This window comes from Chelonoidis abingdonii, chromosome 1, assembly GCF_003597395.2.
Source record: "Chelonoidis abingdonii isolate Lonesome George chromosome 1, CheloAbing_2.0, whole genome shotgun sequence".
NCBI classification, from domain to species: domain Eukaryota; kingdom Metazoa; phylum Chordata; order Testudines; family Testudinidae; genus Chelonoidis; species Chelonoidis abingdonii.
The window spans coordinates 352,512,324-352,534,432 of NC_133769.1; the positions used below are offsets into that span (position 1 = coordinate 352,512,324).

Sequence of the window (22,109 nt, forward strand, 5' to 3'; positions counted from 1 at the left end):
CTCTTGCGTGTTCCCCAGAATCCCACCGACCGTGTGAGACTTCTGCTTTAGAGTTTACCTCTTCAGGGCTATGTGACTGTGAAAGCTGACAGACAGACTTTGCCCACGATTCTAGAACCCTATTGCTCTTTACCCAGGTAGCACAAGAAATATATAGATATATGCAAAGTAATAAACACACCTATACACATTTCTTTGCCTCAGTTTCCTCACCACGCAAGAGAGTCCTTTGGGAGTAGGCCAGAATCCTCTCAGGAAGCCAGGGTCCTTCCTCATCCTTTCTGCACTTGGCTTCTCTTCCAGAATATGGAATACATCAATCAACTAATCAATCCCACTCTCTCTCAAATGGCTGCCAAGAGACCCTCTCTTCTATAACCTGTAGCCCAATGTTTCTGAGACTGGGGGTCTTGACCCAAAAGGGAGTTGCAAGACTATTGTGGAAGGAGTTGCAAGAGTGGCAGCTGCTGGCCAAGTGCCCAGCTCTGAAGGCAGCGCCGTCACCAGCAGCAATGCAGAAGTAAGGGTGGCATGGGATGGGGGAGAGTCATCACAGCCTGAAATATATTCAAATGGGGTCCCAGCAGCCCCTTTGTCAAGTGACTCCTTGATCAGCTCCATCAGGTGATCAGAATCCTCTACCAGATAATCTATTACTTAGTAACTAACCCACCTGGGTAGACTGATCCTTCTGGATAGGAGCGAACCTGCTGTCTAAAGTGGTTCCATTTAAATGGGATAGCACTTACAGTAACAACCATTTGTTATTGTTTTACTACCCCTTGGAATTCCAGTTCAACATGGAAGTAAAAGGACAACAGGGAAGGAAAACAAACCACACATTCAAAATGGAGGCTGCAGTCTGGCTCAGATACTCATAACCAGCCCCTCATTCTCAAACAGAATTCATAAGCCGTACATAGACAATTTCCCCTTATCATCACATCTGCCTGCTGTTGGAAAGGAATGTGTGCGGTAGGAAAAGATTTATGTGCCTGACACAGAAAAGAAATTGTTCAGGAGTACTTAATCCTCATGAAAATATTATCCCATAGTCATAGAGGCCTTCCCACCATTGTGATGTTTGAAGTGCTGGTTGCACAAATTATTTCTGTGCGAGAACACCATTTTTCCTAGCCAATTAATGTTAATTCAGCGGTTAGACTGGTTTTAATGGAAATAGCTTGCCTGATACTTTGCTCTAAAAATTGCAGGCCTAGTTAAAGATTTGCTAATCCCATTGTTCGTGTAGTATTTGAAATTGCATTGTTCCAAAAGAAGACCTACCACATAGTCCAATTGTGGTATTTTTCTTCAGCTCTGGCAAATGTCAGCACATGTTAAAGTGTTGTGGCATTTTGCTGATCATGACTTTTTCCCTTGCACGTGCAAAACCACTCACTTGGCAGATAATCAATAAGAGAATTATATTTGCCAGATACTTGCCATGTCATTTATTCCTTGAACATATTCCATGGGAATCCAGACTACCCCTTTTAGCTGCCAAGCTTTAGTAGAGGAGAGAAATTTGGGAAGCTTCACATTTAGGGGAAAGGGGCACTGGTCAGTGTTTTGGAAGAATTATGATATTGGGTGTTTCCTCCGTAGCGTCCAGGATTGATGTGAAAAGATTAAAAGTGCATGGAACTTGTAACTGCTCCATCGCCAAAATATACTGTGCAACTCACAAATAATTGGCAGCAGGTTGGTGGCCTCTAGGAAGGGAATTAAAAAGATTAACAAGGTATTTCAGTTGAAACCACGTGGTCTCAGACCCTTTGAAACCTTATAGGGCAAGGAGAAGAATGTGTCCTGTTAGAAATGGGTCTCAAGCTCTTTCCTTGTGTGTGCTTCACTCTGTGTTTGTACCGTGTATTTCCCCATTGTTGTTCTGGTTTGTCCCATTATGCTAGTAGAATACAAAAAGAGTAGATGTTCTTCTGTCTGATGCAGTATATCCATTCCAGGAGTTGGCAAAGTAGAGGTAGGAAAGTGACATATGAGCCAAAATACCTGAAGGAGGGCAACTGATCGTTCACCAGCGGAACAGATCTCTAGACCAGGGTTGGGGAACCTTTTTTGTGTAAGGGGACATTGACCCACCAAAAAACTCAGTGGCGGGCCACACACGTTCAACTCACCTACCTGGGTGTGCGGAGGCTTGGGACTTCCCCCTGCAGTAGGGCGAGCCAGCGCTCACGGCTCCAGCCCCACGGGGGGCGCCGAAACTCAGGGCTTCCCCACGTGGCAGGGCAAGCCGGTGCTCGCAGCTCCAGCCCCACACAGGGGCGCCAAAACTCAGAGACCCCCCAATTACCACCAGCTCGCCCTGCCATGGGGGGGAAGCCCTGAGTCTCAGCCCGCCCGCCCCCCCAGCAGGTGAGTTGAACATTGGCCTGCTGGCCAGATGAAAATGAGCAAGGAGCTGGATCCAGCTCACAAGCCATAGGTTCCCCACCCCTGCTCTAGACAGTAAGGACAATTCTTTCCAAAGCAGCCCCTACGTTTGGTTGCTTCCGTTTTGGGGGAACTGATCTGAGGCTCCCTGGGTCTGATTTTCAGAAGTGCTTAGCACCCCCACCCCAGCTGTAGTCCCTGGGAGCTGTGAGTGTCCAGCACCTCTGAAAATGTCTGTCTCTCATTAGATTGTGAGCTCCATAAGGCAGGGACTGGGACCTTCCCTTCTGTTTGGAAAGCTCCTAGCCCATTATGGCCACTAGAACTAATAAAACAGATTTTTGCAAAAGGAAGGATGGTCTTGTGGCTAAGGCAGTGGGCTGGCGTCCTGTGTGACCTGACGCAACTCACTTAATTGCACTGTGCTCATCTGTAAAAGGGGGATAATAATGCTTCCCTCTCTTGTGAAGAGAAATCTGCTGTTCTCTGTGAGGCGCTCGGATACTACAGTGCCAAGCACCGGGGAAAAGTCTTTAACTAAGTAAATAGGTGCCTAGGTATAGCCAACCATGTAAGAAAATGTTGGTCTGGGTGACTTAGCCAAGGTCACACAGTGAGTCAGTGTAAATGATAGGACTAGGACCCAGTCCTGACATACGGTGTCCAACTACAACCATTACACAGGCCCAGGTATCTGAAATGTGGAGTTGCTTTGTTGCTCTCCCTAACGCTAGTGACTTAGGGATTGTTTACACAGAGCCTTAGTGCATGTCAAACCAAGCTGTGACTGTACAGCGCACTAGCTTGCTGCACAGTAATGGGCTGCGTGGACCCTGCTACCGTGCACTAAAAGTTCTCTAAAAAACTACGAAGAGTCCTGTGGCCTCTTATAGACTAACAGATGTATTGGAGCATAAGCTTTCGTGGGTGAATGCGCACTTTGTCAGACGCATGTAGTGGAAATTTCCAGAGGCAGGTATAAATATGCATTATATTATATATATATTATATATATAATAGGCAGGTATAAATATGCATTATATTATATATATATTATATATATAATAGGCAGGAATCAGTCTAGAGATAACAAGCTTAGTTCAATCAGGGAGGGTGAGGCCCTGTTCTAGCAGTTGAGGTATGAACACCAAGGGAGGAGAAACTGCTTTTGTAGTTGGCAAGCCATCCACAGTCTTTGTTTAATCCTGAGCTGATGGTGTCAAATTTGCAAATGAACTGAAGCTCAGCAGTTTCTCTTTGAAGTCTGGTCCTAAAGTTTTTTTGCTGCAGGATGGCTACCTTTAGATATGCTATTGTGTGTCCAGGGAGGTTGAAGTGCTCTCCTACAGGTTTTTGTATATTGCCATTCCGAATATCTGACTTGTGTCCATTTATCCTTTTACGTAGGGATTGTCCAGTTTGGCCAATGTACATAGCAGAGTGGCATTGCTGGCACATGATGGCGAATATAACATTGGTGGACGTGCAGGTGAATGAACCAGTGATGTTGTGGCTGATCTGGTTAGGTCCTGTGATGGTGTCACTGGTGTAAATATGTGGGCAGAGTTGGCATCGAGGTTGCATGGATTGATTCCTGAGTTAGAGTTACTACGGTGTGGTGTGTGGTTTTGCTGGTGAGAATATGCTTAATGTTGGCGGGTTGTCTGTGGACGAGGACTGGCCTGCCTTCCAAGGCCTGTGAAAGTGAGGGATCATTGTCCAGGATGGGTTGTAGATCCCTGATGATGCATTGGAGGGGTTTTATCTGAGGACTGTAGGTGATTGCCAGTGGAGTTCTGTTGGTTTCTTTCTTGGGCTTGTCTTGCAGCAAGAGGCTTCTGGGTACACATCTGGCTCTGTTGATTTGTTTCCTTATTTCCTCGTGCGGGTATCGTAGTTTTGAGAATGCTTGGTGAAGATCTTGTAGGTGTTAGTATCAGTGCATAAGGCGAAAATCATGTATAGTCAAATGCTCGTTCAGTGGAATGGCGGGCGGAATTGCCCTCGCTACAGATACAGTATTTAAATAGTTATTTTTCTTTTTGTTTGTTTTGTTTGTTTTGCTGAGTGCGTATAGTTAAAATCACATAAGCTAAATGCACCTATGATGCGACTCCACTTTATAAAGTGGCAGCTTGTGATTTTTCAGTTTTCAATACACCACAAGTAGTACCTCAAAGCACATTACAGACCTTTTAGTGCCTGGTAGCAAGGTCCATACAGCCAGTTAGTGCCCAGAAGCTAGGAGCACTGTAGATTTACACCCCACCTTGCCATGTACTAAGGGCTTGTCTACACTACTACTTTTGTGATATAATTTTTGTCGCTCAGGGGTGTGAAAAAAACACTAACATGGAGAACAGGGCAATGATTTTTATAGTTCAGGTCTGTGTATTGGACTGAAAAGAGGATTGACTACAAGTGAATTTTTCAAAGCAAATGGAGATGCTTAGGAGCCTAAGTCTCATTGAAAGTTACTGTGCCTTAGGTTTCTAAGTGCCTAAGTCACTTTAGAAATGGGATGCAGGTGCCTAAGTCACTTATGCACTTTTTGACAAACGTTACCCTATATCTCTTGAGGGACAGGAGAAGCGGGGAGAGAAAGAAAGTTAATAGGCTGGCTCTTAGAGAGGCCAGATGGTTTATAAACCATGTCTGACCAGCCTGATTAAGTTTCTCATGATGGAGTGGTAAATAGGGACAATGAATGTGCTTGTCATTGTCTCCTTGCCGACAGACATGATAGAAATTGAAAGTAGCACAAAAAAAATCTGGGACATTCTGAGGGCGCCTGAGCCTATCCACTCAGAGAGTTGTGAATGGAGCTTTTGATGGCTGTAATCTTGGCTTTTAAACAAAGCGTGATTTGCTTGGTATCACTTTCTAGTTTAAAGCATTGGTGTCCCACTTTTTCATGTCAAATGGCAATGGCAAAAGGGAGAGACTGACTGGGCAGTATGAATGGAAGTGCTGCTTTTGCATTGCTTAAGGTCCCAGAGAGGGTCATTTTTGTAATATCGCAACAGCCATTTAACCTCCTTTGACATAACTACAGCACTGAGGTTGCTAATCTCTGCATTGCTCATTCCTCATGCTCCTCATGTTGTCTGATGATGGTTATTTGAGAGACAACCCTATTCACATTCTCTTTTATTTTACTAGTTTAGCAGTAAAGACAGGAGTCAGATGACTGTTGAAAGTTTAAAGAGATGAATAAACCTGAAATCATACTGCCGTCTGGAAAATATTTATCTACAAGTAACAATTAGGGTGACTGTAACAGAAAGAGATTAGGGGAAAAGAAGTATTTTCCTCTAACATGTTTACTTTGTGATTTTTGTATAACATGTTGTTTGTGTTTCAATTTTCCTCAGTGCAACATGGGAGAGAGGAACATTTTTTAATGTAAGAGAATGTAGTAGTCAAATCAGAGGCTGGTACATGCAATGATGCAAACAGCTTTGAACTCATTTCTTTCAAGCACTTAGATTTCAAGTGGACTCTTGATGGTGTTTTTTTAACTGATATTTCTTTTGTAGGCAATGTACTGTCTTCCTAAAGAAATAAACTGAATCAAGGGCAGAAGTTGATTTCCTTACCTTTGAAAATTGGTCAGTTCAGTATTTAACATTATCCCAAATACATATTCAATGTCCCTTATGGATGGGACTTTGTAATACTGCTATTTAGTCCTTCTGTAGTGCCTTCTCTCTGGGGAGCTTGCACAGATTCACAAACATGAATGCACTGATACTCAGAATACCCTCGGTAGGAAAGTATTGTCGTCCCCAGGGGGAAACTGAGGCAAGGAGGGGTTAAGTGATTTGCCCTAGATTATGTGACAAATCAGTGGCAGACCAGGTAATAGAACTAAGATGTCCTGCTTCCTCTGCCTTAGCCATAATTTCTTCTGTATAATCAGTACAAATGGGAAGGATAATCTCATGCTTAAAATACAGGCAAGGAGTCAGCAAATCAGAGTCCAATTTCTGCACTGAATCTCTATGTGACCTTGGGAAGTCACCTAATTTTTCTGTGCCTCAGTTTCCTCCTCTTGAAAACTTCTTTATCTCCAGGTGTGATGTTATGAGACTTAACTCATTGTCATTTCTGTAGCACATTGAGATACTCAGATGGGAGGGCTTGATGCTGTGCAAATTAAAATATATTTCCCTAGAGTGGCAGCAAAGTCTCTGGGCAGGTCTGCACTACGGGGCTAAGTAAATAATGTAGCTGGAATTGACATACCTTAGGTTGACTTATTGTGGTGTCTACTTACCTCATGCTATTGCGGTGACTTACCTCATGCTTCTTGTTCTGTTGGAGTACTGGAGTCGACGGGAGAGCGATCAGTGGTCGATTTAGCGGGTCTTCACTAGACCCTCTAAATTGACCCTTGATGGATCGATTGCCACTCGCTGATCCCCCGGTAAGTGGAGACAAGCGCTCTGATTAGAGTGGATGATTTTGATGTCCAACATAGGCACTCTCAATATACCACTTCCTTGGATGGTTATCTCCACTAGTCTTTTTCCTATATATATTTTCTATACACACAGCCATGTTGTCTTAATAAAAATTTTTTTAGCAGATATGCTTCTTTTCCTGTGTTGTGGAGGTTTTTATCCACTTCTAATTGTCCTTTAAACTACAGGTATGGCATGAATTGCTTGATCCAGTTTGAAGATTTTGCCAATGCCAACGCTTTCCGTCTTCTCAACAAATACCGCAACAGATATTGTACATTCAACGATGACATTCAGGGTAAGTGCCAATGCAATCCTGACTGATTCACAGGGAAATGCAACTGAGTTCACAAGGCCATTAAATATACTGAGCTCAAATTTCTGCTGAGCCTGATAGAGCTTGCACACAAGCAATAACAATGTAAACAAAAGCACAGTAATGTATTTCGAAAAGTGTTAAATGGAGCAACTGTGGATGTTCACTAAGGAAACTAAGAGCAGAATTTTCCCCAGAGAGATTAATGTGACTCTTCCAAAACCACAGAACAGAGAGAGTGACTAAGCCAGGATTAGAACCCCAGTCCCATAGCCCACAGTGCCCCCCTGTTTCCCTCAACACGTGGAAGGGAGTATTGTTCAAGTTAAGAGCAGGATCTTCCTATCACATTAGAAACTGGCCGCCCTTTTCCTCTCCTTCTTGTCTCCTCTCCTTTTTCTTCCTTTTCTAGTCCTGACTGGCACACACAGGAGTTTCAGAGGGTTGATCTTAATCAGCTATTTACAAACAATGGGACTTGTCCTAATCTGTGTCTGAAAAAGATTGAAAGGAAATGTTGTGCCAGTACCAGTTTCACACAAGGTCTGTCCCTACACAAGGTGCTTCCCAGAGGTATCTATGTACACACTCCTTCCAGCAGCATCCTGCAGTGCTGTCTAACAGGTCCTTCACAGCGATGAAGGTCCAAGAGCGATCAGACCCCCAGAGGGACTTTGGGGAATGAAGGTGTATGGGAGAGAGAGAGGTAGGATGAGCAGTCATCCTGGAAGAACCATGTTCTGAGGAGGGATTTTGTGGAGACATGTCAGACTGGGAAAGGGAGACGTGGAGTAACGGGGAAGAAGTCCAAGAGACAAAGAATAGGAGAAGAACACAGAAGAGGATGGTAGATCCATGGAGCTTGGGTGGAGGGAAGAGGACAGAGGAAGGAGGCGAGAGCAGACCAGGAAGCAGGAGCCAAATTTTGCAAACCCTTAAGAGCCAGGACAAAGCTTAAATTTGATATGCGGGGAGGGGAGGTGTGGAGCTAGTGGAGATTAGAAGGACTGGGCTTGGCTGGAGCACAGGGGCAATGGATTGAAGAGGGGTGAGATCGGGGAGAGCTCAGTAAGCCAGAGGAGAGGGGCTCAGATGCTGTGGTGATAAGTATCTAGACAAAGTACGAAGGAGAAAATTGTGGCCCAGACAAGAGTTTTGGTGAGGGGGCTAGAGAGGGTTGGACAGGCTTTTTTGAGATTTGCAAAGGGAAGAGTAGCAGGATTTGGTGACTATCAGTGCAAGGGAAGAGAGAGAGGAGATGAAAAGGACATGGCAGTTCTGAGCCTGGGGGACAGGGCATATGGTGTGGAAAGCCCATCTAGGGAGATGATTAACACCCTCTCTGAGGAGACCCCACAGTTGAGTGCCTGGGAGCAAACTCTGGATCCAACTTGCCAGAGCACCCCCTGGCAGCACTGCTGGCTTGGTTCCACTATGAAGGAAGGCAGGATTTGGGGGTGGCAATGCAGCACTCTGGCAGCGCACAGGTATTGATTGGTGCTCCTCCATTAGTCATGTGCAGTCGCATATGTGCATCTTTGAAGATCTGGCCCTTAGGAAATTGATTAATAGGCAAAAATCCCCACATGCTAAAACAATAGACACTTCCCACTTTCCAAACTTCCTGATCTCCCCTACAGCAAAGCACATAAGCTGGGGCTGGTTGCATTGTAGCAGATGAGGAAGCAACTGCTCATTAATCATTTGGGTAGCTGTGAGATGTGTCAGGGAAGTTAACCATTGTCTTGGGGGGGTTATGAGTTTGCCTTTTAATTGTATGTAAGACAGCAAAAGGGAGGGAGGACAAGTCCAGAAGTGTGTGACTGCATTGAAGGAAGCTTCTTCTAGGCCTCTCTACATTCAGTTACACTCACTTGGACTTATACTGTCTTGTAATTCTCCTCACTCATCCCCTCTGAATCTGGCCACTGAGTCTAAGCCAAGATAACCTATATACCACAAAGGTGTAGTGCTGGTATGGGATAAAGTAGGGGGAGTCTGACTTTAATTTTTGCCCTCCTGTTTCCTACTTTTCCTGCTATGCCCCTCTCTTCTTATCCCTTTGTAGCTCAGGCATTGTCTACATTTCAAACTTGTGTCAATTTAACTTCAATCGTGTTTTAAATGATTTAGTTAAACCAGTGCTCGGCCCTGTGTGTAAGCACTCTTGCTTCAGTTTAGCTCAAGTCATTAAGGAATAGATGTAGTTCAACCTGAACCTGCCTTATATGGATTTAGCTTAACAGTGTCCATACAGCGGCTTGCACAGGTTTAACAAAATCAGATTTAAAAACATGCTGTTAGCTAAAATGGTGCAAGCAGGCTCGAGTTGCACCAGTTCAAGCTTCGTGGCCAAAGTCACAGGGGAAATTCACCATCAATAAGTGGATTTGAATCTAAGGCCTGATAAACGCACAAGAATTAGGTTGGTATAGCCGCGTCGGGCAGGGGTGTGGAAAAACCATCTATCTATGCTACCCACCCCAGTGTAGACAAAGCTATGTTGACAGAAGAATGCTTCTGTCACATAGCTGCCATCATTTTGGGAGGCAGTACAGCCATGGAAAAACCCCTTCCATTGGAGCAGGCTGCATCTGCACTGCGAGGTCGTCCCAGCTTAGTAGTGGCGATGCAGCGAAACAAGAATCTGAGAGGATTAGCAGGTCTGATGAACGCCCATACTGAAGGTGTGTGAAGAATGTATAAATCCCAGCCCTCAGAATCACTTCGGCCTCCCTTTCTTTGGCCGCGGGTGTCTGAGAGAAAAGACGCCATCTCCTGAAAGATTAATTCCCACCATTGTTTGGTTAACAAGACTGACTTCCTGCAGAGAGCATCCTAACGCAACACAGTGAGATTGACTCCGAGGATAAAAACCCTTCCCCTGCCCTGTCCGGCCTGCTAATGCAGAGTGGGAAGTTTGCCATGTATGTATCACAGACTGGGAAGAGGTGATTGTTTTTATTACGAAACCCATTAGCCCAGGCCTGAGGCAGGAGCTGGCTCTCAGTGCTGCGTGGGTGTTCCCCATTCAGGGACTGCTCCTCATTTCTCCCCAGGGATGATGACATCACTCCTTTCTCAGCCCAGTCTCGGTTCATTCATGGGGCAGCAGCTGGGATTTCAGCTAAAAGGGATTATTTTTTGATTGTTCCCTCACCCCGTTGAAAAGTCAGGGATGCGCTGAGCAGCAGGATGTCTGACTGGAGAGGCATTGGGAATATCCTGCCCTTCTGTAGTTTGTGTACTTCCCTTACCCACAGACCAGAGCCGGCTCCAGGCACCAGCATAGCAAGCAGGTGCTTGGGGTGGCCACTCCGGAGAGGTGCGGCACGTCCAGGTATTCGGCTGTAATTCGGCAGAGGGTTCCTCGCTCCCACTCGGAGGGAAGGACCTCCCGCTGAATTGCTGCAGATTGCGACTGCAGCTTTTTTTTTTTTTTGGCTGCTTGGGGCAGCAAAACCCCTGGAGTCGGCCCTGCCACAGTCAATGGGGAAGAGAAAGGAGACAATTCAGAACTCCTGCAGTGGAATAAATTTTGTGCACCATTGAGACAGGACTCCCTATGTTTCTGCCTCATCACTATATAGAGGAAAGCACCTATTGAATTAAGCAGAAGCCTGTCGGAGCCCTGCCTCATGCAAATCTGCCCAATTCTAAAGCTTCATGGCTACATGCCTCGTTCACTGTTCAGTCGAGAGCTTTGTCTCATTCAGCTCAGCCTTCTGAAGTGTATGATGATCCAGTACCATCCAAACCAAAAGGAATCTTTCTGTGGACTTGAATGTGGAAGGTCTGGCTTACACTGCTGAAATTTTTGTGCATGTCTTGGAAAACTTTACACACCAATGGATTAAAGGAACAGGTCTTGCCAGGGCCCTTGCTTCAGTAAAGGTACTCGTCACATGGAACAGGACCAAGGAGCTCCACTTATTTGCTGCCCATCAAGAATACGGATGACTTTCGTGGGCTCAGATCATCTGCCATGCCCAGAGCAGTACTTAGTAGAATAGGTTGTTGTGCAAAGTGTATCCACAATTGCAGAAAAAAATTATGATGTGCTCTTGACAAGTAGTATTTGATCATGTAATTAAGGGACTAGATCATGCATATAGACGTAGGGGCAGAGATAAGGATGCCTGGCTGTCCCTACTTTGGCATTTCCTTACTTTTGAGTAACTTGGATGTTCTCTCTACATTAGTTTTTTGATGGAATAATAATATTTACTAAGATTTTCAAAAGTGACCATTGATTTTGGGTGCTTCTGTTTCTGGGTGTCCTTATGGCCAGCCTGATTTTCAGAAAGAGCAGCACACCCACCCTCTGCAAATGAGACCTCTTCAAGGTGTCTCAGGATGAAAACCCCAAATCAGTAGCCACTTCTGAAAATCTTGGCTATTTATATAAAGTAGTTGCACAATGAAACTGAAATGCACACTGTGCACAGGGATCATTTCATTCCTCAGAACTTCTTTATATCTTCTCATAGTCCTTGGACTATATGAGAATGCTACTCCCAGGTCTTAGTTGAGATGAGCAGTGTGTTTATTGCAGCCCTCCCAGTCTGAGCAGCTGTTTGGGTGGGTTGGACTCCAGAGCTCCATGCTGTGACCCAGGCTGAAGGCACAGGTCCACAGACTGAGTAGAATCGGACTAGTGTCTGGCAATGTGCTCTGTAATTTCAGCAGATTGAACTGTACAGTATCTTATTTCATTGTGTCAGCTGACATGGACTATGCATTGGTCATCATGACAGGAAACTAAGAGGGAAGAGAAGCAGAATAGGAAGAGAGCACTGGAAGATATAATGCTATAAACAAAGAAAACTATGTGCTGTTGGACAGCTTCTGAACAGGGCAATGTCCCTGTAGGGACATTCCCATCCTTCGTGGGAAGGCAAAGGGGGAGATTTTTCTCAGTCCTGCCGAGATTCTCCATTATCCTGCCCCTTCTGGCCTGCTGTGCTCTGCGAGAGACGAGGCTCTGGCACTTTGCAGTTGCTGCTGCTGAGTAAGGGCCAGCTCCCCCTCCTGCATCCCTTATGCACCCAGAGGTGCTACTGACTTTTATGTGGGCTGCTTATGTAACCCACACACCTCCTGGGCGTGGTGTTCTGTCCCCTCTAGTGGCACTGAGACCACTCAGAGAGAGCATTAAATGAGTCTGCTCTACAGCCTTCATTAAGTGCCAGTTGGCTTTTAGCTCATGTACTAAGCTCCCAAGGCGCCAGGTTCAATCTCGCCTGCTGATGACTTGGGGTCTGTCGGTGTTACACTTATATAATAGACAAGACCTCAGTGGAATGACACTGATATAGAGCTGCTGAGGGTCTGGCCCAACGTGTTTGATCCATTAAGCAGGTATGGAACATTGCACTTTCCCCCACACACACACCAGCCCGGATTTCTGACTGTGTTAAGCTTTTGTCCTTCACTGGACAGTGTTACTAACCCTGTTTCTGAACCATTCCTATAGCCCATGCTGTAAAGACCAATATAATTTTCCTCTCTGTTAAGCTCATATGAAGTGCATGATACAAAATCACTTTCCAGGGGAGACAGGATTTTTATATATATTAAATATATATATAAAGAACTTGACATGTTAAAAAGGTTTTTGATGCCCGGTCTCAGCACTGACTCTCCTTTTGCAGTTTTGTCCCCGGTGAGGTTGCTGAGGCAATGGATAGCAGTGGTTTCTGCCTTCCTTTGAAGGGAAGGAGGTTTAATCTCTTCAGTGTCACTGATGAGCTGGACAGCTCTTCCCCCACCATGATAATTGCTAGGCATCTTCAGTGGTCCCAAACCTGTCACACTAGAGAGTGAAGGGTCTGAACTAGGATCCTCTGAGTGTCAGCAAGTCACTGTACTGCTAGATCGCCCAGCCTGACTGACTCCATACCATTTCACAGTTTATGTTTTAACCTTTTATCTAGGACCTCTTTGGGAAGAATAAGAGCACTCTGGTTACACTTTGAGATTAGGAGGTCGAACTGAAAATATTCTGAGATCTTCACCTCGCTTTAATTTTGCTGTGTTTTACTTTCAATTATGTATTTGGATTGCATGTGGAACGGCTACTCTCCGTTCGCCAATAACCATCTGAATGGCAAAGGCTGCAGAGGATTAATATGAAGGAAGGTTTGGAAAAGCTGCACAGCTGGGTCTTGTTTGCTCCACATCCATAAAAAATCACGTATTTTTGTCTGCCTCTTTCACAAAGCAGTTAAAATGGCATTTGCTATTCCCTTGTGCCTGATGGTTGCTAAGGGTCAGATTCTTGAGAGGCTTTGGTGGAGTGAACTAGGAGGAGGAGGAGAACCTAGGTTAGTAATTAGAATTTTGGCTCAGCTGAGTGTCAGCTCCTTCCACCAGGTTCATTGGACATTGTGGTCAAGGGAGATACAAAGGCTGCTAGGGACTATCACCTGGACTGAAGGCCAAGATAATGTGATGAAGTGGCGCACGCATGTGAGTGACTGCTCCTGCTGGATGGAATTGAAACTGCTCAATTGTTTGTCATAGGCCCTATGCAGCTAAGAGCTATTGGAGATTCCTCCCCTGAGCTCGGGTGGTAGGATCTGTGCTTTTGGAGCAGGCGGCTCTGAGTTCTGCCCCACTGGCTCTGCGATGGTGTGCGGCAGAGCACCAGCTGGGTACTTCTAGAGGCCCTGGACTTGCTACAGTAGACACAGTGGCAGCCCTGCTTACTGCTGGGCTGGCTAGGGTGTGTATTTCCAGTTATTCAGGCAACTAGGTGGCCATTAGCCCCAAACTGTGGCTGCTCTATGTACCTTTCTCTCGCTTATCCTCGTGTACTTAGACGTGAGGCCCATATGGGAAGTATATCAACACAGCTCAGAGGCATGCAAAGAGGTGATGTCTCTTCTCCCGCAGTGTCTCCTGGTGCATCTGCTGAGAGGCCCAAAGCCCCTCCACTCCTACACGCCACTCTCCTGGGCAGGATCAGCCCCATAGTCAGCCCATCACACTGTGGTAGTTCTTCCTCTCCTCCTAACTGGTTCAGAGGACCATGAGGAAAAAGAGCAGCTCCAGGACTCAAAGCAAAAAGGAACTATTCTGCACAAAAGTCTTGTCAGGGCCCAGTGGAACTAGACTGTGGTTAAAGATGAAAGGATCGCTGTTCATGCCAATTCTTTGGGTGTCACTTAATTAACGGCTAGTGTCTGTCATGCTGGAAAGATTGTGACATCAACCTAACTCTCCCTTGAACTCTGATCCCATCTCTGCCTCTGACTCATTGTGTAACCTTTCCATAACTGCTTTCCCAATTTGCAAACCTGGTTAATACTTGCCTTCCCCACATGGGTGTTTCTGGGCTTAATTATTTAATGCCTGTCCAACGCCCCAAAGATGTAATTTGCTGTATATAATTGTGAGGGGTGTGATCCTCTCTGCCTGCTTTTACACTAACGCAACTCCATTGACATCTTGTGCGGTTATTCCTAATTTACACCGATGCGAAAGGAGAATCAAGCCTTGAGTATTTTAGCCCTCAATGAGAACAATATTCACAAATTGCCTCTGGGCTTCTTCTTACTAGACTGGCTTTGGTTACCTGTATCAGCTTTGTTTTTAAACATACAATACCATTTTCTTTTCCTGACACTTTCTCTGGACTCCCAGGAGGGGCTGCTGAGGGCTGGTCAGCTATTTAGTGATACTCTGTTGAGCTTTCCATTCAAGATTGAAGAACAACATGATTTATGAATGTTCACCCTTCTGTCTCCGCAACACCCCCCACTCCCGCCTCAAAAACAGACTTGCCAACCTGGCCCTCCTTCAGTAATTACTTCAGGAAGTAGTTATCTGAAATAATGACATTCAGTCTGTTTGGAAACCAGAGAGACCAACTTGCTGAAGCCTTTTTCTTGCCACAGCCTCTGGTAAGGTTTTTGGAATTATTGCACTGATTAGCCAACGTCTTACAGAAACCAGCTGTGAGCTCTCCTTCTCCACAGAGATGCTTTATTGCTCAAGTGCAGAAACTGTAATTTCAAAGATAACTATTGATCCCAGGCCAAGGTACAGTAATTTTGTTACTTGAGTAATGGGAAGGAGCTGCAGTTGGAGAGAGGAAGGAGGATTAGAAACACATTGGGGAGAGAGGAGCATTATTATAAACAGCAAAGCTGAGCAGAGTTCGGCCATCCTCAGTCATATCTGCAACTAAAATGGAGAGGGATGAGTAATGGCACGCCCTGTCCCATAGGCATATGGGCTGCTCAAAAGCACATCACTTAGCCTGAGTCAGGGCACCCGTTATTAGCTCCTCTCCCGCAATGCTTAAATCCTTGTAAATAACACTTGCTTAAAAAGAATCAAGTCTCTTTTGCACCATGTTCCAGTTGCATTTTCACTGCTTTTAATGTGGGTTCACAGACACATCCAACAATAAGGTTTACTCTCTATTGGCCCTTAGATGACCACTGGGGTTTAAAGCAATTTCACATGGGCTAGAATCAAGAGAAACATGGAGTTTCTCCAGTTTCATTTCTCTCTCTCTCTCCAATATTTTTCCACATGCAGTTTCTGGCTATATCCAGGCTTCTATCACTGCTAGTCCTGTGTGCCTTATGGAGACCTACATTGCCCTTGCACCTGCCAGAATTGTTTCTCCCCAGATCAATTGCTCTGCCCCACCTCACTGTGGCATTTGGAGTTTTGTGCAGTCAAAACGCTGTAATGAAATGGCCTGTGCATACCTTTGTCCTGAATGGAATTGGATCTGTTCATCTCTTTGTCATAGGCCCAGTACTGCTGCCAGATACTGGAGCATTCTCTGTTCACTCAAGAGGTTGGGGTAGGAAGTCTGAATGGTCCCACTCTGTGACTCAGTGGCAGCTGAGCTGCTGTTGGTCGTGGCTTTGCTGAAATCCAGTGAACAAGCAGAACAAAAGGGATACTAGAAAACCGAAGCATTAACAAGCCAAGCGAAGTGACACCATGGGAAGGCAACACTGAAGCTAGCACAGTTTCCCTGCATTCCCATAATCTTGGGAATGTGTAAAAGTTTGCACGAGGAAGGGGTTAATTAGTCTCCTCTGCCATCGGTAATGAGCATCTCAGTGGGCAGAGACCGCTGGGTTTTCCAAACAGTGCTGGCCAGGGGATGAGGATTTTGTACAGGAGGAGCAAAGAGGAACTGCTTCCCACATACAGAGGATCCTCCGGTTCCTTCGTTTCCAGAGTTGATGAACTTTAGTCCCCTCTAAGCAGGACATTCAGTTACAGCAATTCCTTTAAAGATGTGGGTGTCTTTTTCCTTTCAAAGAGATTGAATCCAGAAGTTCCATATCAGGAAACAAACTAGCACGAGCTGTTCTCTGAGCAGACAATGGGGGGTTCCTCTTTGGTACAGATCTGAGGATCTTGTGGTTTCAGAGACTCTAGCCTGAGAAATTAAATTACCCGTCTATTCTAGCTATCCCTAGGAATCATATGCTTAAATTACTGTTGCCTCTGATAAATTACACTGTAACCAGCCCATAATAGCTGCATGCCTGGATGCACATATTATTGTGATAGCACAGGACAATTTGCTCTGGAAGCAGACCTCTGCCACTGGTAGAATCATAGAAGTGTAGGACTGGAAGCGACCTCAATATTTATGCTAAGTCAGACTCTTGATTAGGTGGCAGTAGCTCTTCCATCCTGTAGGTTCGACTAGGTCTCAACTAAAAAAGTTTTGCTGGTATCACTCTACTGGTAAACCCTCCTAGTGCAGATGCAGCTTATACTGGCTGAAAAGTGCTTTTCCTGGTATTGCTCATACTGGGTTCCCTAAGCAAACTAAATAAACCAGAAAACATGCTCTTATGCTAGAATAACTGTGTCAATATAAGGGCTTTTTGCTGGTATAGAAATGTCATTAAAAAGAAATCGCACAGCCTCCAAACAGACATTACCATACTGGCAATGGTTTCTAGTGGCCTAAGACACCAGAGGAAAGGATGAAATACACCGAATAGCCAGTCACACATTTGCACATCTCTACTGCTTTGATCTCTTCTTGTGTCTTTACTCTTGTGAAATATAAACTGTCTTTCTCTCTAGTTTCTCATGTCACACCCATCCCTACTGGAGTATCAGAGCACCTCACAGCCTAACTGAATTTATCCGCATGACACTGGAGGGAGGACAATGCTGCCCACCACTACAGGTGGAGACCTGGGGCCCAGAGGGCTTAAGTGACTTGCCTAAGGTCACACAGGAAATCTGGCAGAGCAGGAACCTGAGCCTGGATCTCCTGAATCCCAGTCGAGTGTTATAGAACATCATTCTTCATTAACAGCCTTCTGTTGTCTGCCCCCCACATACACAGTGTTCATATAAATAACAGCATTGCCTATTAAGCTTGCCAACTTTCTGACTGTAGAAAACCAAACACTCTTGCCCCACCCACAGCCCCACCCCTGCCCCAAGGCCTCGCCTCTGTCCCACCCCTTCTCCGAGGCCCCACCCCAGCCTCCAGGCAGCGCTTACATGAGGTGACTCCTGGAAGCAGCCAGCATGTCCCTCAGCCTCCTAGATGGAGGGGCCAGGGGGCTCTGCGTGCTGCCCATGCCCACAGGTGCTGCCCTCACAGCTCCCATTAGCTGCAGTTCCTGGCCAATGGAAGCTGTGAAACCGGTGCTCAGGTCAAGGACATCATGTGGAGCCCCCATGGCCACCCCTGTGGCTAGGAGCTGGCCATGCCAGCTGCGTCTGGGAGCCGCACAGAGTCAGGGTAGGCAGGGAGCCTGCCTTAGCCCGGGTGCGACACCAACCAGACTTTTAGTGGAGCTGCCAGAGTCCCTTTTCGACTGGGCATTCCAGATGAAAACTGGATGCCTGGCAACCCTATTGCCTACTTAGAAAGCAACTAGCCTGCTCTGTAAAGCCAAGACACTGGAATCTCTATAATAGCCTGGGAACTTGCTTAGTCCCCCTGCAGAGGGTTTCTCTATAGCAGAAATTGCTTATTGTTATATACTTTTCTATGGCAATTATCAGAGTGTCTGGGTGCCTTTATCATGAGTTAGGTACCTCCAAAAACACACTGGCATGTGGTTCTCTCTCCTCCACAGGCAGCCACTCCTGAACTGGACCAGATGCAGAGGGTGGGCGATAAGGCACTAAATTGCACTATCCCCATAGCCTTGCTTTTTGTGCAAGCTGGAGGAAAGAGAGGGGGATCAAACTGAAGCAGCCACTGAACACTAGAAAGTTTCAGCCACACAATCCCATGATGATCTTTGCTGGGAGATTTCCTACCATTGACATAGGTACAGCGCCATCTGGTGGTTGTATAGCTCACGTTCATGCGTCCCTAATTAGCAACAACTTCTATTATGCTCCTTAGAGTGGGTGGAGGGGTGAAAGCTGCACTTTCCCCTGCGCTAACATCAGGGCGAGCCACTGGGCTGGCTCACCCCCTCTCTCTAGCCTGGCTGGACTTGGGGAAGAGAGGGCAGGAAAATGTGAGCTGCTGGAAGCATGGGGAAAACAGGGTATTTAGCCCGCCTGGGGTGTGGAGAGTTCTTTACTTAACTGCATGGTGAGAGCGGAGAGGCCAGTGGGAGGCCCCTTGGGGGCAGATCCAGGCTGCCCAGCAGGGGAGGGGTGCAGAAGCAGACTCGCCATATCCACTGAAGCCTTTGCACCAGCACAAGCCATTGCACCTGACTCTGGGCCTGTGTTTCCATAATATACACCCTGCGTCTGTCGCAATCACAAGCCCCTCACCAGCCTGTAACTCCCTTGTCTCTTTTCCACTGTAGCCCTTTGCCTGGCCAGACTCCATAGATACACACTTCTGGTGACTCATAGGGGGTGGGGAATGACTCAGTCCAAGATACTCTAACCCTGTTTGAGGGGAGGCTGGAGGAAACTTTGAACTGTCCTGGTGAAGCAGCTGGGATGGTGCAGAGCATCTGGCTGAGGCTGTAATCTTAGATCCCAGTGGATCTAAGGCTATGGCTACACTTATGGCACAGTCACTGCACATCCCCATAGCATGGTTAGAAATGGCAGCCTAGACACTGAGGCACTTCTTCAGCGAGTAGAGACACGCCAGAACCCTACGGCACATGCCCTACCCGGCTCACTACATGCCCAAGGCCATGCCTCCCATGTCTACATTGCTATTTTAGCAATGTAGTGTCCCACGGCCTCCCCCCGCCGGAGTCTTTCCCTGCTCTATGCAGCAACACACCGCAGACTGGACACAGCCTGCCTTTCACTGCTGTGTGTAGCTACGGCTACCCAGCCTACACGTCACCGCAAGTATAGCCAAGGCCTGGCTGATCTGTGCTTTTCATGACCCTCTCCCTTTCCCTCCCATATGTCTCCCCACTCCCTGCACCCAACTTCCTCCTGCTGACTCTGGAGTGGTAGTTTTCTCCCCAGCTCTGGGCTAATAGACAGGCTGGGCATTGAGCCAGGAGTCAGTGTGAGGGAAGTGAAGGAGAAGAGAAAGCAGGGAGCTGAAAGGGAATGGGAAGAGAGAAGGCAGGTCCAGGGGTTAGGACAGTAGCCTGGAACTCAGGAGGCCCGGCTTCAATTTCCAGCTGTGCTACAGACTTCCTGGGTGACGTTGGTCAAGTCACTTAGGGTACGTCTACACTGCACCTGGAGGTGCAATTGCTACCCAAGTAGGCCTCCCCAGGTTAGCTTCCATCTAGCTACCATGGCTAAAAATAGCAGTGAAGACGCAATAGCACAGGCTAGAACCATGAGTATGTATCCAGTGTTCCAGGAGGGCGTGTCCTGCCCATGCCGCCACGTCTTCACTACTATTTTTAGCTATAATAAACTAGACTGGTTAGATTAAAGCTAGTGTGGCTATACCCATGTAAGCTGTAATCCAATCTTTGATTGCAGTATAGACACACCCTAAGTCTCTCTTCACATCTGTTCCCCATCTGTAAAACAGATGATAGCACTGCCCTGCCTCACAGAGGGGCTATGAGGATAAATACATTAAAGGTTGTGAGGTGCTCAGATACTACTACGGTGATGCGGGGGGGCACAGTATCCGAGAGATGTTTTCCTGCAAGTTCTCAAACAACTAGCAGCTGGATTTAGTGAATGGCACCTTCTGCCTTTTCTCCTCTTGCTCACTGGTGTCTCTATTCTCTTTTCAGGTACTGCCTCTGTTGCAGTAGCTGGCATCTTCGCAGCCTTAAGAATCACAAAGAACAAGCTCTCCGACCATAAGTTTGTTTTCCAAGGAGCCGGAGAGGTAGGCTTCACCTGGGTTCGGCCCTAAATACAGTATTTGTCCTTTCATTTTAAGAGGGTAAAAATTGAAGCATAAGGCCCAGATCCACAAACCCTAGTGCCTAAGTCCCAGCTTTGGGTTCTGTTGTGATCCACAAAAGTCGCACTCAGCTGCTGCCAAACCCTATAGGCGCCTAAGTTTCTGCCTCTGGGCGTGCGCACTGCCACACCACTCCAGGTCCCTGGAGGCCTATCTCCAAGAGCGATCCACAAAGCAGGGGAAGACAGGCAGAAGAATGCCTGTTTCACCCATGGGCCCAATCTGATAAGCATGCTCAGAGGCACCTATTGGATCAGGTCCGATTCAAAATCAAGGAGGTGCCACCACCTTATAATTTCTAGCCCAGTGGTTAGAGCCCTCACCTGGGGTTTGAGACACCCAAAATTCTATCCTCCCCTGAGGCAGAGGTGGGAAAGGATCTGAACAGGCACCTCCACCCTCTCAGGGGAGTGCACTAACCACTAAGCTCTGGGATACTCTGAAGTGGGGCTCCCTCAGTCTGCCGTGTGGAAGCTGTGGATAAATAGAGTCACGGGGCCAGAGAAAGGATGAGAACAATTCTGTAGTCCAGTGGTTAGGGCACCCACATGGGAGATCCTGGGTCAGTCCACCTGCTCAAATCACTGTTTAATTATGTATACAAAATAGAACAGCTTCAACAGGAGAGAGTAAGGGAGCCCACCTCAGACTGTCCCAGCAGGTGCGCACCACCTCCTCTCCTTGCCAACAGTTCTGTGTGGTGTGAAGCAGTCACCTAATTCATTCTCACAAGAAATATCTCAGGTGCCTATCTCCATGAGAGAGCAGGGCTTAGGACACACCCCGCTTGTCGGCTTCTCCCATTGGCTACTTTAGGCAGCCCCTCGCCTAGCATGCTGGCTTTTGTGGATCACATTCTAAGGCACCCGTCTCTCCCCATTCATTATATAGGGAGCCTGGGTGCCTCACTTGGCTCTGCACATCAGTGTTGTTCCAGTGATTTTTTTTCATGCAGTGCTCTGCCAAAGTCTTTTTGTGGATCCGGGCCTAAGCCTTCAGCCAGGCTGGAATTCAGTAAGGAGAAGCAAAGGGACAACCTACTCTTAGTGTACCTTTCTGACCAGGAATGGTCTTCATTGCCTGTTACCCCTTCAGAGCCAGCACATCTGAGAGGAAGCTGGAGCTGGAGCCTGTTCCTCCTTGTGCATCACCAATAGAATTGTTTACTTAAGTTACAGTCAACTGCGTGCAAAGCCACGGAATGTGATGAGGCTGCACAGGTGTCAGTGGGGTTTTAATTTGGCCTGCAGAACCTTTATTACTTTATTCGTTGCATCCGACAAAGTGGGTATTCACCCACAAAAGCTCATGCTCCAAAATGTCTGTTAGTCTATAAGGTGCCACAGGATTCTCTGCTGCTTTTACAGATCCAGACTAACACGGCTACCCCTCTGATACTTTATTACTGACGATGCATGAACTGAAAGGAGCCCAGCTTGACAATCAGGGCCTGCCTGCCAAGCTAGCTGTTAGGGAAAACAAAAATCTTCTTCCTTGTAATCTGAGACCGTCACTGAGGAACAATGAACACAGAACTCCCCCGTGCCACTTTTACAATCATTTGTCAGAGTTGAGCCACACTTTCCCTTTGAGGCAGAAGCCATCT

The 22,109-nt window shown here is 46.6% G+C and overlaps 1 protein-coding gene across 2 annotated transcripts in view; it reads left to right on the forward strand.

Moving 5' to 3' along the window:
* The window catches only part of ME3 (malic enzyme 3), a 190,630-nt gene that overhangs the window by 154,097 nt on the left and 14,424 nt on the right, over window positions 1–22,109 (forward strand). For both annotated transcript variants that reach the window (XM_032764031.2, XM_032764030.2), the window contains exons 7-8: window positions 7,052–7,161; window positions 20,328–20,425. In XM_032764031.2, coding sequence (XP_032619922.1) covers window positions 7,052–7,161; window positions 20,328–20,425 — 208 coding nt within the window. The remainder of the gene's footprint in view (window positions 1–7,051; window positions 7,162–20,327; window positions 20,426–22,109) is intronic.